This window comes from Pongo pygmaeus, chromosome 12, assembly GCF_028885625.2.
Source record: "Pongo pygmaeus isolate AG05252 chromosome 12, NHGRI_mPonPyg2-v2.0_pri, whole genome shotgun sequence".
Classification (NCBI taxonomy): domain Eukaryota; kingdom Metazoa; phylum Chordata; class Mammalia; order Primates; family Hominidae; genus Pongo; species Pongo pygmaeus.
In genome coordinates, this window is record NC_072385.2 from 106,498,703 (window position 1) to 106,514,535 (window position 15,833).

General features: G+C 48.6%; 1 protein-coding gene across 2 annotated transcripts; it reads right to left on the reverse strand.

The window, feature by feature from the left end:
• Positions 1–73: 73 nt before the first annotated feature.
• NRBP1 (nuclear receptor binding protein 1) lies at positions 74–15,439 on the reverse strand. Of its 2 annotated transcripts, none has more exons than XM_054476088.1 (18): positions 13,603–15,439; positions 8,865–9,099; positions 8,553–8,675; positions 8,257–8,358; positions 7,785–7,874; positions 7,583–7,623; positions 7,118–7,212; positions 5,507–5,590; positions 5,237–5,295; positions 4,982–5,080; positions 2,427–2,559; positions 1,821–1,926; positions 1,627–1,677; positions 1,388–1,523; positions 1,148–1,201; positions 998–1,061; positions 710–765; positions 74–624 (listed from the first exon to the last, which is right to left on the reverse strand). In XM_054476088.1, the coding sequence occupies exons 1-18, from the start codon at positions 14,007–14,009 to the stop codon at positions 520–522; spliced, it is 2,040 nt and encodes a 679-aa protein (XP_054332063.1). In that variant the 5' UTR covers positions 14,010–15,439; the 3' UTR covers positions 74–519. The 2 variants fall into 2 exon arrangements, with proteins under 2 accessions (XP_054332063.1, XP_054332064.1); XM_054476089.2 differs by having other exon boundaries at positions 8,865–9,094; positions 13,603–13,737.
• Positions 15,440–15,833: the final 394 nt, after the last annotated feature.

A 15,833-nucleotide genomic window follows, 5' to 3' on the forward strand; every position in this document is an offset into this window, starting at 1 on the left:
CCCCCTCCCACCTGAGCCCCGCCTCCGCCCCGGGCCCGCTCCCCCTGGCGGGAAAGGCGCGAACACACGACGCTTTTAGCAAAAAGTAGACTTTTATTACAGCAGCAACTGAGGCGAATCGAATGGCCCCCCAGGGCCACCACTGCAGCACCACCTTTCTCTCCCGCCCCGGCCGCCCCAGCGGGATTGTAGAATTCGGCTCCCCTAGTGCCCGTGGGCCTCCTTTCCACACAGGCTGGGCGGGAGCCGGCAGATCAGCGACTAGCCCCCAACTAGAAGGCGGCTGCTGAGAAGGCCCAGGCCCACGTCTGTGCAAAACAAGTAAACAAAGTGCAGAGGGGAGGAAGAGAGGGGAGGGAAAGGATGATGCTCAGAACCAGGGAGCCCCCCCAGCCCTCCTGAATAATAAAGGAGGGAAGGGGCTTCACAGGGTAATACTGACTGGGGGGAAGGGACAGGAGGGCTGCAGCACGTCCAGGGACAGCCACAGCGCAGATCAGGGCCTGGCCCGAGTGAGCTCTAAGAGGAGACGGTGACAGCGGCTGAGTTGAGGGTACTGTTCCTGGCAAAATTGAACTTGTTCAAGGTCTCTTCTAGCAGAGAAGTCAACCGGCTCTGGTCAGCCTAGGGGAGAAGAGCTCAATGAGATGGGGGCTAAGAGAAGAGAAGGCATGGGGGCAGCCAGGGCAGATGAAGGCAGAAACCTCACCTCACTAATGAAGCCCAGCTGCACCAGCTCAGCCGCCAACTCAGGGATATTCTCATCTGACAAAGAAACAGGAGGGGGTGAGTACAGTACGGGACTGAGGGACCTGGGGCCCTTCAGACAGCCCCACCAGGGCTAAACTGTCAGATCCACCCACTGCTTTAGGGTCGAAGATAGTCATTCTATGTGAGTCAATGTGTTACTGCCTTGTCACCTCCCCCACCCCTGAATATGTCCCTAAAAGATAAGGCTCATAGACTCTCCATCCTCTGAGGGAAAGGAGAGACTCACTTGGCATCAGGTCACAGCTCAGGTGCCGGTTCAGTTTGTCCTCCAACTTCAGCAGAAGCGTCAGCTGGAGAATAGGACAGTCAGAAAATGAGACTGTTCTTCCCTACCCTCTGGCCACTAGCCCTGTGCAACCCTAGCCCTGAGCCTTACGTGGTGTTTGACTCCCTCCTCCACCGACTCAATGTTGCACTGCATCAGCACCACCTAGGGAGGGAAGAGAGGGTCACTCTAGAGACCTGTCCGTAAAAAACCCAATACCCAGACGTCTTTCGAGCCCATAAGGCATGGCTGCTAGGGAGCATTTTCTCTAAAGGACAGAGCCTTATTTGAGATGTCCTCTCTCCCTTCCACCACAACCATGGAGACAATCCACACCCACACAGCCCCCACCTTGCGAGTCTCCACCTCAGCTGGTTCAGGTGTCGGAGTCTTGACAGAGGGGGGCACAACAGGTGATGTCACCTCCTCCTGCTGTGGCTGCTGGGGCCGAGGCAACCCAAAGGCTGTCAGAGGATAGATCCCATTCCTGGAGGGAGATGAAGACAGGTCACATGGGCTCTGTGAACGTCTTAGGATACCCAACCCTGCCTGCTTCCTCAAGAAAGCCTGCCTTCTCACTCTGCTCTTACCTGACATCTTCAAGGAATTTATCTAATTCCAGAGCTGGTGACTGAGAGTACCTGGACAAGAAAAGAGAAAGGAGATGGAAGGAAGGAAACAAGCAAAATAGCAAATTCAAGCATTCCCAGAGAATGGACAGTTTACAGAGCCTCAAGAGTGGTAGTGACCAATCTGCCCCTTTCAGACCCTCTCAGTTACTCACAAAGTCTGAACTGGTTCTCTTCCTGGTCCTGCAGGGATTTCAGCCAGAACGGCACTGGTATCCATGTTTTTGGTTATCTCCTCCAGAGCGTTCTCTGGGATCATGTCTGGAGGGCATGATAGAGTGGGATGTTATGAAGGGATAGTCAGATTAAATGTCATAGAAGGCATGCAGGCAAAGGGGTAAAGAATCCCTTTGGAGGCCTGGCACAGTGGCTCATGCCTGTAATCCCAGCACTTTGGGAAGCCGAGGCAGACAGATCACTTGACGCCAGGAGTTCAAGACCAGCCTGGCCAACATGGCGAAACCCCATCTCTACTAAAAGTACAAAAATTACCCAGGCATGGTGGCACATGCTTGTAATCCCAGCTATTCGGGAGGCTAAGGCACAAGAATCGCTTGAGCCTGGGAGCTGGAGGTTACAATGAGCTGAGATCAAGCCATTGCACTCCAGCATGGGAGACAGAGTGAGACTCTGTCTCAAAAAAAAAAAAAAAAAAAAAAAAAAGAATCCCTTTGGAAATAGAAGAGGAAAGCAAGCATGCCAGTGATAGTTACAGGGCTCCAGATTGGAAGACTATTCCCCATAGGGCCAAGACGACTCACGTTGGTGTCCCACAATGCAGTGGGCAGCAAGGAGTTTGAGCGAGGGCACTTCAAACAATGCTGGGTGGAACAGAAGTTCTCTGGCTGTTGGTCTGCGAGCAGGCTCAGACTGCAGGCACTTTTGAATGAACTCCTAGAAAAGGAAACAAGGAACTGGAGCAGGCATCTGGCAAGCCCCTCAATGTGTTCATCTTTGTAGCTCTCATTCTACTTAGCACAAGGCTTTGTACATAGTAGGGGCTCAGCACTTGCTGAGAAAACAATATATTGACAAATGCACCTGAAAGGGCTTCAAAAACTGTAAGATATTATATGAAAGATACCATCCACTGCCTTTCTGGTTTTAATTATTTTTCTGCTCTCCAACCACAAGCTTTCTTTTTTAATGTTCACACTTTTTTTTTTTTTTTTTTTTGAGACAGAATCTTGCTCTGTTGCCAAGGCTGGAGTGCAGTGGCGCAATCTCGGCTCACTGCAACCTCTGCCTCCCAGGTTCACGCCATTCTCCTGCCTCAGCCTCCCAAGTAGCTGGGACTACAGGCGCCCACCACCATGCCCGGCTAGTTTTTTGTATTTTCAGTAGAGACGGTTTCACTGTGTTAGCCAGGATGGTCTCGATCTCCTGACCTCGTGATCCACCCGCCTCGGCCTCCCAAAGTGCCTGTATCACAGGCGTGAGACACCGCGCCCAGCCCCACACTTTCTTTTTCCTTAGTTTCTACCTCTCTGCTTTATTAGTCAACTCACTGCCTATCTTCTTTTCTAAATCTTGCCAAATTTAGCTTCTCTCTTCCCAAACTTACCCAATGTGATCAATATTCACCATCTTTTTTATTTCACAAGCCTAGTATCACAATTTCCTTTGCCCACAATCACTGAATTCACTGAATTTCCCAGGATTCCTCTAACCATTCTGCCTTATTTTCTTTCTTTCTTTTTCCTGAGACAGGGTCTTGCTGTGCCAACCAGGCTGGAGTACAGTGGCACAATCACAGCTCACTGCTGCCTCAACCTCCTGGGCTCAAGCAATCCTCCCACTTCAGCTTCCAGAGTAGCTGGGACCACAGGCATGTGCCACCATACCCAGATAATTTTTATTTTTTTTTCATAGAGATAGGGTTTTGCCACGTTGCCCAGGCTAGTCTCAAACTCCTGAGCTCAAGTGATCCTCCTACCTCAGCCTCCAAAAGTGCTGGGATTAAAAGTATGAGCCACCATGTTCCACCACCACCTCCTTTTCTACCTCCTGCACGTCCCATGACAATTAACCTGCTTTCCTGCTTTTAACCTTGAAGGCTAACAAGGTCACATACCTAATCTTTGACTTGAATACTCCACCTCAATGTTGAAGTAGAAACTTACTCCACACTATCCTCCTGACTTCCCACTAGTCTTCTTTTCTCTCCTGTTCCCTACTATACTTATCTAATGAGTTACAAACTGTTCTTGTTTGGACCTTCCTGTCCAGGCTCTACTTACTATAGTCTATCAACTGATTCATAACCTTATGTCTTTTAAATCTTAGCTCATTATTTCAGGGCACTGTCCCTAACTAAAACTGTATAAATATAAAATCCCAAACAGCTGGTTTAATTTAAATTGACTGATGTGCTTAAAAATATAAAAATGGCTGTCTGAGAATATACAGCAATTGCCTGAAGTAACCATCAAATTAATTTACCTCCACGTAGACACATTTAAATTAACACACTTTTTTTTTTTTTTTTTTTCTGAGACAGTCTCGCTCTCTTGCCCAGGCTGGAGTGCAGTGGCCCAATCTCAGCTCACTGCAACCTCCGCCTCCCAGGTTCAAGCGTTTCTCTTGCCTCAGCCTCCCGAGTAGGTGGGACTACAGGCACACACCACCATGCCCAGCTAATTTTTGTATTTTTAATAGAGACAGGGTTTCACCATGTTGGCCAGGCTGGTCTCAAACTCCTGACCTCAAGTGATCCACCCGCCTCAGCCTCTCAAAGTGCTGGGATTACAGGTGTGAGCCACTGCGCCCAGCCAACACACAACTTTTTTTTTTTTTTTTTTTCTGAGATGGAGTCTCGCTCTATTGCCCAGGCTGGAGTGCAGTGGCGCGATCTCAGCTCACTGCAAGCTTTGCCTCCCAGGTTCACGCCATTCTCCTGCCTCAGCCTCCCGAGTAGCTGGGACTACAGGCGCCAGCCACCACACCTGTCTAATTTTTTGTGTATTTTTAGTAGAGACGGGGTTTCACCATGTTAGCCAGGATGGTCTCGATCCCCTGACCTTGTGATCCACCCGCCTCGGCCTCCCAAAGTGCTGGGATTACAGGCGTGAGCCACCATGCCTGGCTTCCAACACACAACTTTTAACCCCAGTATCATCCATCTTAACCCCCTTACCTGTGTGTTTCTATGCAAAAACATGGTAGGCACCTCCTAAGAAAATGTTTGTAGATTTTTCGTGTCCTTTCCGTTATGTTCCCTAGCTCTTAGGAGCATATGCCCAGTGGGTACAAAGGAAGAAAAACCAGAAGACATTTGAAGGTCAGTTGAGGAGGGAGTGATCCTGAAGATCCTTACCCTCTGTAATGGGTCTTCTAGAAGCTGGATGGCACTGCTGATGGCTTCCTGTGGCACATATGAGGACTCTCCATTGCCCTGAATCTCCAGCACTGCCATCTTCAGTGAGGAAGAATAAAAAAAAAAGTAGACACCTAAGAATTTCAGTGCTCCCACAATCACTCCCTCCAAGCCAGCGCCTTACTTGTCCTCCCTCCATTCCCAATTCCATCTTCTCATTTGACCCCTTTCCCCCCTCCCCTCCAGTCCCCTCACCTCCAGTGCACACATGCCGAAGGAGTAGATGTCCACTGCTGTTGTCACATTAGTGACTTCTAGGGAAAACAGAGAAGGCTTTGGTTAATCAGAGGATTGGGGGCTAGGGTTGGCAGGAATGCCTTAGGAAAAAAAAAAAAAAGAAAGAAAAATATTTTGTATGCTGGTAGAGAAGGCCTAGAAGTTTCAGTTATATTGCCTCTGTACCTCAAGTTATAAGGTGCAAAAGCAGGGGGATGAGGACAGGGCAGAGAAAGCAGGACGGCTCACCTCCATACTCTGGTGCAAAGAAGTGTAGATTCTTCTGCTCTTCTCGACAAGTCTTCACATGATTGTTGATAGTGTCAGGAGCCACTGGGAGTAGGGGAGACACCCACAATCTGACCACCATCAACGAAGAATAGTCTCACTCCAGAGAGAGGCCCCAAAAGCCAAATTCTCTCCTGAAGTCTCCTTTCTGATGACCCTCAACAGGCACAAACGTATTCCCTTTCCTGTCCTGAACTACAGACCACACATGGATGCCACCTACCTCCCCTTTCTTAGGCCTACTGCTTCTCATCTAATGTCCCTAGATCAGGAGCAACAAAAGCACCAGACTACATTAACAGATACACAGGGGCTTCAGGCTGGTCTAGAAGCAATGAAGTTTAAGGAAAAATTTTCACTTGTACCACGTTCACCTTCCCTAAATCCCAGGTACATCTAATCCCTGCTCACATGAAAGTATTTGGTTTTAGTTTTTTCATCCACCCTGCAAATAACATAAAAACACAGACAGCCCTTCCTAATCTGGGACAATTGGAGACCTCAGGAACTTGGATAAATAAGGATAAGAAGTATTAACATACAGCTCAGGAGGTAGCCTCCTTCTTACCCACCTTTGCTGAGTGAAACTCAAAAACAGCTCAGAATTGAGCTAATACCCTTGAATCTGTTCCACTTTTAATCAGCCAAAACGTTTTAGACTCCTGTTCTACCCCCTTATTCCTCAACACTGCCTGCCACAGGGCTGAACGAGGAACCAGGACCAGGCCCAATTTGGACTCACTCAGATCATAAACAATGACTACAAGTCACACAGAATCTGGGAGCACAGTATGATCTGGGAACTAGCCTGATGATGAGGGAGAACATGAATCCAGGAGGTAGGTGGCCAGCCAGGCAGAATCCACAGGAAACAAGCAGGTTATGGAGGGGCAAGCAGGCGGAGGGCTGGCAGGGCAGAAGCTAAGCAGGCATAATTAGGCAGGGAAGATAGGGGAAGAGGGTTTGCTCCCACGACTGCATGCACTGGGCAGCCGCCAAGGGAGCAGAGGGAGCACAAACAGAGCCCCAAGTGGGGCAGAGGGAGCTCTCACCATTAGCAAAAATCCTATGAAAGACTGTTGGGAACAGAGCAGCCCGTAAGCGGGAGGGAGGAAAACAGAGAAAAGTTGTGAGCGATGGAGCAGCCAAGCCCCAGACAAATGGACACACAAATACCACACAGACACAGCACACAGAAATGTTGCACACTGCATACAAATACACAGCAAATGAAAGCACTCACAGCAGGCACAGCCTGGAACCTCCTCTGGCAGGGTCTGGCCCCAGGACTCAAATCAAACCTCAAACCCATCTCTTGCCCTTTCCCAGCCTCCTATCAGTATCTCTGTATTAACCCCAATTTTCCCTTCAAAAAGGTGTAAGATTATATATCCTACCCCCTCTCCACTAATTAACTGGCCTCTCCTATGAATTACCCCTAGCAAGGTCCTTTCTCTTCTCACCAGCCCACACCTCAGAGTTTTGCTCTGTTATCCCCCATTCCTTTCATCTTACCCCCATGGTTCCCAAATTCCCGAGGCTCCCCTGCCCAGAACCTCTCCCTCCCCTCACCAGAGCCAATCTTGATGAGTCCGTTGTGCTGGATGAAGATGGTGTCACAGGTCAGGTTCCCATGGATGATGGGGGGGTCACAGGAGTGCAGGTAGCTGTGGGGGCACTGGGCTGTTAGAGGGGCCACTGGGAAATTAAGGGCAGGGGGAACCCAAGGGTTAAGAGGAGCAAGGGCCAGGTCTCCTGCTGGTCACCATAAAGATAACCCCCACACTCTGAATCTCCATTATGCCTGATGATTTAAATAGCTGAATAAGCACTAGGAGAAAGAGGCAGGAGGTAAGTGTCGTGGTTAGGGCGTTAGGATGCACCCTTTAAAAGACCCGTAGGGGGCCTAATCTTGACAGTATATGATTCAAAGAAAGTGGGGAGAGGCAGAATAGAACAGAAGAGTAGTGCCCTGAAATCTGTTTGGAGTAACTACATCAGGAAATATGGGTAAGAAACTAACCAGGTACTACTTACCTTAGGGCAGAGAGGATTTGTGTGCACCAACGCTTCCATGCCTGGAACAAGGTTTGATCCAAGGGTCAGCAGTAATTCCCTCTCTTAACTCTCTCCCACTAGCTCCTTCCATCCCTTCCTGATCAGCTTCATTATTAACACAGTCATTTTTAAAACCACCCCCAAAAACCAGCCTAAAACTTTGTCTGCTCTCCTTCTATACCTTTTCATTCATGGTCTTGTGGTTCTTTTTGGTCTTCTTCAGAAATTGCTTCAGACTCCCAGATGACATGTATTCTGTGATAAAAATGACCTGGGGAGGCAAAGCACTTACTAAAGGGCCTTATAGTAGAAATGATCCCTTCCCTTGTTAACATATTTTAAATTTGAAAGTTTGTTAAAATTTCTCTCCTTTTGTTCTTAGCTTTACTTACTTAGACTAAATAGGGCAATGAAAACTATTAAGCAATAAAAGTTATGGGAAGAAGGAAGCAAAAGTTCACTCATTTTCTGCCCAATCTATAGCCACATAAAAGGCACAGGTGACAACTGAAGCCCTACTCTTATCGCCATTGCAGCTGATTTCAGTTCTGTTTCAAAACTACCTTGTTTTAATCTGAATGTAAAAGGAACAGTAATAAATGTAGCTAGTCTCTTTGCAGTAAGTTCAGGAAATATGGGGAAAAAATTCTTACCCTGGCCTTGTTCTCTTTAATGTCAGCCCAATATTTGTGAAACTTAACAATGTTAAGATGCTCCAACTGAATCAGATTATCAAACACAGCACGAACCTTTTCCTGAAAGCAAGGGAGACAGTGGAATAACAGAGTTCACAAATCACTGTAATAATCCTGAAAAGCCATTCCCTATCCCTCCCCAGAAACGATCTAACCGCAACATACTCTCCTCATGGGCAGCTTCCCAACACCAATTCCTCGCTAACATCAGTGTTCCAACATTCCCCAGGCTTCACCTTTTCAGCATCACCTACCTCCTGCAGCTTGTAGTTCTTGCGCTCAGAGAACTGTACCTCATTCCACACAACCTCTACACCTTCCTCTGTATCCATGGCCAGGTATGCACTGTCAATACCTGGTACATTCCGTTGATTCACCTGAGAAGAAATTCATATGAAAGAGAATTAAACTTATCTCACAAATCCTCCATTTTAACACACCATATGATCATCTCCTCCTAGCCCCCAACCTATTGAAGTTTGGTCGGCCTCTTTTAAGACTTTGCTCTTCCAGTTCTCACCTTTCCAGAATTCACTCGCCCAAGAGCGACTGTACCATAACCTTACCTCTTCTCGCCTCTTCTGCCAGCGCCCACATGGCGACTCTTCCAAAATCTCAGACTCATCTTCACTTTCTTCTTCTTCCTCTGGGGAAGCAGCTGAGGTTGTGGAGGTCACAGGAGGTGACACTGATGTCAGGCCAGGAGCTGAAGATGAGGATTCTACCTTTGGGTCTGAGCCACTGCTAAGTACTGTCTGGGACTCCCCCTCCGACATGCTGGAAGGAACACTCAGGCCTGCACTGGTTGGGGCAAATACAGACGGAGAAGGCAGAGAAAGTCAGGATACATCTGTAAAGATTTAGTAATCCAGGCTGGACGCGGTGGCTCATGCCTGTAATCCCAGCACTTTCGGAGGCTGAGGTGGGCAGATCACCTGAGGTCAGGAGTTCAAGACCAGCCTGATCAACATGGTGAAACCCCATCTCTACTAAAAATACAAAATTAGCTGGGTGTGGTGACGCGTGTCTGTAGTCCTAGCTACTCAGGAGACTGAGACAGGAGAATTTTTTTGAACCAGGGAGGCGGAGGTTGCAGTGAGCTGAGATGGCGCCACTGCACTCCAGCCTGGGTGACAGAGCAAGACCCCATCTCAAAAAAAAATTTAGTAATCCAGCTGAGCACAGTGGCTCACCCCTGTAATCCCAGCACTTTGAGAAGCCGAGGCAAGAGGTTCATTTGAGGCCAGGTGTTTGAGACCAGCCTGGGCAACAAAGTGAGACCCCATCTTTACAAAAAAATTTAAAAATTAGCAGGGCAAGGTGGTACACAGCTATAGTCCCAGCTACCCGAGAGGCTGATGGGAGAATCACTTGATTGCCCAAGATTTGAGGCTGTAGTGAGCTATGATCATGCCATTGGCTAGGCAACAGAGGGAGACCCTGTCTCAACAACAACAACAACAACAACAACAACAAGATTTAATAATCCTAATACTTCATCTGCAAATTCAAAAGAAAAGAAAATAGGCCAGGCATTTGAGACCAGCCTGGACAACATAACAAGACCCCAGTCTCTACACAAAACTTTTAAAAATTAAAAACAGAAAACACACACCACCTTTGTTTCCTTTAAATCCAAAATCAGAATCAGTCCTAAATATTGAAACATTAACTATTCTCCTAACTGTAGTCTAGAGAAGGGGAGCTATCTTAGTTGAAGATGACCTACCCAGGAATGACAAACACAAGATTTATGGCAGTCTAACCCCACTTAGAGTAAGGTTCAAATCAACAGCAAAATCAGGTGCTCCATTGCTTCTTGGCAAATACTCATCCAATAGGCTTCCCTTTGAATCCCCAAGTACACCCTATTTGTACTGTGCTCAAGAATTAAGCTATGTGTGGCTGGGCACAGTGGCTGACGCCTTTAATCTCAACACTTTGGGAGGCCGAGGTAGGTGGATTACCTAAGGTCAGGAGTTCGAGACCAGCCTGACCAACATGGCAAAACCCTGTCTCTACTAAAAATAAAAACATTAGCTGGGTGTGGTGGCACGCACCTGTAGTCCCAGCTACTCAGGAGGCTGAGGCAGGAGAATCACTTGAACCCGGGAGGCAGAGGTTGCAGTGGGCTGAGATCGTGCCACTGCACTCCAGCTTGGGCAACAGAGTGAGACTCCGTCTCAAAAAATAAAAAAATATAAACTATGTGGGCGCTATTCAGAACAGATGACTCCAGACTCCAAAATGTTTCACTGAGACAGCCTTAAGGCTAGACCTGTAGCACCCTCAGCCAACTTATCCAGCTGAAACCCTTGGCTAATTTACCCAGCTAGAACTAACCTTGGCATTCACTATCCATCCCTTCTCTACACAGAACAAGCCCACTAGTCCATGGTGAGGCTACCCTTGAGGCAGATGACTGGCAGTTGTTAGTGACTTCCTCCCTGATGACCTCACCTTTCCTGTGATGTGAGTGTGACAAATGGGTATTGGTTAACAACATTTTTTTTTCATTCACTCATTTAACAGATGTTTTATTAAGCATTTATTGTGGGCCAAGCACTGGGCTAAGTCCTTGAGATACAATAACAAACAAAATAAATGCCCACATTCAAGCAGCCACAAATTCAAGTCAGAGCTAAGACTTTAAGCTTCCAGCTTTCATTTCATTCACATTGCTCAAAGGCTCTGAAGTTTCCATTCTCTGGGGGACTAGATCTGATATAGGTTCTTTCTTTTTTGGCAGAGGGGATGGAGTCTCACTCTGTCACCCAGGCTGGAGTGCAGTGGCGCAATCTCGGCTCACTGCAACCTCCGCCTCCCAGGTTCAAGCGATTCTCCTGCCTCAGCCTCCCAAGTAACTGGGACTACGGGCACGTGCCACCACACCCAGCTCATTTTTTGTATTTTTAGTAGAGATGGGGTTTCACCGTGTTAGCCAGGATGGTTACTCCTGACCTCATGATCTGCCCGCCTCAGCCTCCCAAAGTGCTGGGATTACAGGCGTGAGCCACCACACCTGGCCTAGGTTATTTCTTACAAGTACCAATAACTCAACGTACAACTTTTATAGTAAAAAGTATTATACAGCATAACATTTTTTTCAGGGTCACGGGTACTTGAAGAAAAAGAATTCTCAAGAGCTAAATGCCATTAACTTGTACAAAAAGTCACAAGACAACCACTTAATGTTATTTCATATCTCTAAGAACAAAGACTGTGAAGGAGTTGGAACCTGTGTGTGCTCGGCTCAAGAGAGTTCTCTAAAGTATGAAAGAGATACCCTGGGCCGGGCAAGCTGGTCCACGCCTGTAATCCCAGCACTTTGGGAGATGGTGGCAGGCAGATTGCTTGAGCTCAAGAGTTCAAGACCAGCCTGGGCAACAAAAAAATACAAAAATATACAAAAATTAGCAGGGTGTGGTGGCGCACGTCTGTAATCCCAGCTTATTCAAGAAGCTGAAGCACGAGAATCACATGAACTCAGGAGGCGGAGGTTGCAGTGAGCCCAGATGGCGCCACTGCACTCCAGCCTAGGTGACAGAGTGAGACTATGACTCAAAAAAAAAAGAAAAGAAAAGAAAAAGTGATACCCTGGAAAGTAAATGTGCTCCTCTAAGTTCAGAAGTCTCCAGTCAACACACCAATCTTTTGAAAAGCCCACATTTATTTTTAGAACTCTCTGATGCCCATTTGTGCCCATCTCTGCCCCCAATCTACACTACGTTTAACTCAACTCAGGAGATTTTTATTAGAAGACAGTCTAGTAAACACCAAAGAGCAATAGGCAGTACAAAGGAAATCTGGCAAGATATTCTTTCCCTATGTTATTTTCTAGATCCTGACTTATTCTAGAGAGATTTGCCAGGCGCGCTGGCTCATGCCTGTAATCCCAGCTACTTAGGAGGCTGAAGTGGGAGGATCGCTGGAGAGGGATTTAACTCAGCCAGCCAGGAAAGCTACTATCTGCCTGTTTTAGTAATCTACCAGAAAACTTCTGTTAGAGATCATGTTCCTTCTTCTGAAAAGTAGCTAAGAAAATGGTAAGACACTATTAGTTACTTCCTTGAGCAGCTGCATTCACTGAATGCATCTAGAATCTGAACAACTAAATAAAATTCCCAGCCAGACTACAGTAGGAAATAACAGTAGAATTCTAATACAGGAAAGCTGTAGCCAATGGGCTCCAAAGAAACTTCTGGACCAAGGGCACAAACAACTAATCCACAGTAGGGCACCACAGGAGACACCAACCCTTCATCAGAGATAGATGCCCTTGGAATTTGCTTATCCCCCCCACCTTCCTAATTTTTGTGACTTTTTGTCCCTTCCTAATTTTTCCTTCGCAGGCAAAATGAGGGCAGTGCCCAAGATCCTCCAGCACTACTACTATTGATGAAGAAACCTCTGCGACACTGGGAGTTTTGCCTCGGAGCCGCTGAGAGGTTTTAAAGAGATCACACATGGAAAAGCTCATATACGCCCATAAGGGGATTCTCCTCACCGCCTCCAGCCACCCTGAGACATGCAGTGTGTTCACTTTGGAGTAATGCAGATCGCCCTGCAAAGTTTTTCCCCGAGACTTTCGTTTATTGGACAGCAGCCCCTCTGCGTGTCAACTCCTCCGCAAGAGCTCGCGGGCCCGGGCCTCTCAGCTGTCCTCACCCTGAGCGGACCAGAGGGCCTCTGAGACCCGCAGCACAGTCCAGTCGGAAATAAAACCGCTCTGGGGAGGAACCCGGCCCCTAGAATTTCACACTCCAACAGGTCGCATGCCCTGCGTCTGGAAGGCAGCCGCGGCCCGCGCGGGAACCAGGCTGGGGCCCAGGGAGCCAGCGGCGGCCACCTCATCAAAGGCCGGCCCGACAGCGCAGTCAGGGGCGCAGGCCACGCCCCCGCGCAGTCTGCGCACCGCCCCGCGAGCAGGCCCGGCCAGGCCGCCGAGCTTCCGCAGGCCGTCGGGCCGCGACCACCGCCCCCGCCCCCGCCCCCGGCCGCCGGGCCCCGCCTCTCGCAGCCGGAGTTCCAAGCGAACGCCAGGGCCTCCCGACCCGCGCCCGCAGAATCCCGGGGCGCCGCCGCCAAGCCAGAGAGGCCGGGGAGAGCTAAGCAGCGACTGCGGGGCCGAAGCCGGCCCCTCGGCTCCAGCAGGCAGGGCCCGATCGGGCCTGGGCTACTGAGTGAGCAGGGCCGCCTTCAGCACCCGCCTGGCGGGTCCCACCGTCCCGGGCCTCAGAGGCCGATCCTTCCGCTCTCTCGCGAACCCCTCCCTCCAGGGCCCTCTTTTTCCTGGGCGCTCACCTCCCGACTCCGCGCCCCGCAGCCTGCGCTTCAGCTTCAGCTCCAGCTCGGGTTCCGGGGCCCCGGATCACAGCGACTCCCTCACAGCTGCGCTCCGCAGCGCAACCGAACTGCGGGCCCCGCCCTCGCGGCGTCCCGACCAACAGATGGGCGGTGCCGCACCGCCGGCAGGTTTCCATTGGGCGACGTTCTGGGTGGGCGGGGCCCGGCCTGCGGGCGTTCGCTGGGGTAGGCTTCCACCCGCTCTCCTCCCCTTGCGCCGGTCCGGCCGAAACCTCTCGGAGGGGTCGATGTTTTCGGTCCCAGCTGGCGCTCGTCTCTCTGTCCACCCCACCGCCGGGTCCAGGTGCCCCAGATGGTTCTGCTGGACGCAGGGAGGGCCTCCTACCTCTTCTTGAAGGCGCCATGACAGTTATAATGCCCGGAAAAGACAAAAGGAGCGAAAGACATAGCCTCAGTCCGAGAGGAGCGCCCCCACCCCAGCCCCCGCCTGCATTATTTTGGAACGAGACTGGTGTGCAGGACGCCAATTCTCCGGAAAGCTTTTAAAAATTACCTAACACTGAAAATTAGTAGTTAACTCTTGGTGATTGCTTAGCACTATTTGCTTAAACTTTGTAAGAGGTTTTCACAGATGTTATTTCATTTGATCCTCATAAGAACGAACTCATTGAAATTATCATTCAATGGTAGTTGACAAATGCACAAACCTGAATCAGAGGTATTAAGCTATTAACCGAAAGTTAAGTTGGTAAGAGCTAAGTCTAGAATCCGAAACAGTAAATTTCATCAAAGGAGACTACGTTGAGAAGATGTTTGGAAAGAATTTAGACTGGTTTCGAGTTAGTGGAAAGAAAAGATGATAAATTCTTGGTGAGCTATTAATCTGCCAAAACTAAGCGCGGAGCCTTCAGGATGGAACTTCACTCTGCCCTTAGATGTGTATGATGGAGGGAAGATGATGAATCAATCAACAGAACTTGGAAATGTCACAATCACCAAATTTTACTGTCCTTAAAGGGAATCTCTAATCCTGTTTCACTGGGAGAAAGGACATCTGGCAGAAACCCTCTCGTTTTCTCATCATCTCAAAATACTAGTTTTTAAAACCAATCTTTCGGCTGGGCGCGGTGGCTCACGCCCAGCACTTTGGGAGGTCAAGGTGGGCGGATCACTTGAGGTCAGGAGTTCGAGACCAGCCTGGTCAACTTAGTAAAACTCCGTCTCTACTAAAAATACAAAAATTAGCCAGGCAGGTAGCACATGTCTGTTCTCTCAAGCTGCTTGGGAGGCTGAGGTGGGAAGATCACTTGAGCCCAGGAGGCAGAGGTTGCAGTAGGTCAAGATTGCACCACTACGCTCCAGCCTGGGCAACAGAGTGTGAGAATCCGTCTCAAAAATATATACATATATATATGTATATATTTTACCCTTTCTTCCTTGATTCTTCTATCTTTGGAAGAGGGGGGCTCAAACACCCTTTTTGAAATCTAATGTAACTTATGGGCCTTCTCTTGTACTTTAAAAAATGCACTTACCCAACAAATTTAGGATATAATTTCAGGAAATTGAGGTTAAGAATCTTTGCTCTGGGCTGGGCGCGATGGCTCATGCCTGTAATCCCAGCACTTTGGGAGACTGAGGCGGGCGGATCATTTGAGGTCAGGAGTTCGAAACCAGCCTGGCCAGCATAGCCAGGCGTGCTGGTGGGCGCCTGTAATCCCAGCTACTCAGGAGGCTGAGGCAGGAGAATCACTTGAACCGGGGAGGCAGAGGTTGCTGTGAGCTGAGATCAGGCCACTGTACTCCAGCCTGGGCGACAAGAGCAAGACTCCACCTAAAAAAAAAAAAAAAAAAAATCTTGGTTCTAATCTCAAAGGAAAAGATTAACTTTTCCTTCCTGTGGGCTCAAAAGCAATTGGAACACCTGGCCCAGGGTAAACATTCATTAAATATCAGTTCATGTTATCATTAGAGTTTCCCATTCTCTTCTACCTGGGGCCTTATCATTATCAACCTTCCCCTTTCAACTGGGTCCTTTCAAGTATGCATAGAGGACCCTCTGGCATCCTCTAGCTCTCATTTTTAACCCTTCATTACATTTAAAATGATCAAATACTACCTGCATTTTCACCACCTCATGTATTTATTTTTTCCTGCCTATAAAAATAATACATGCTCATTGCTAAAAAACAACCCAAAAATATTCCCAAAACTATTTTAGTATAATG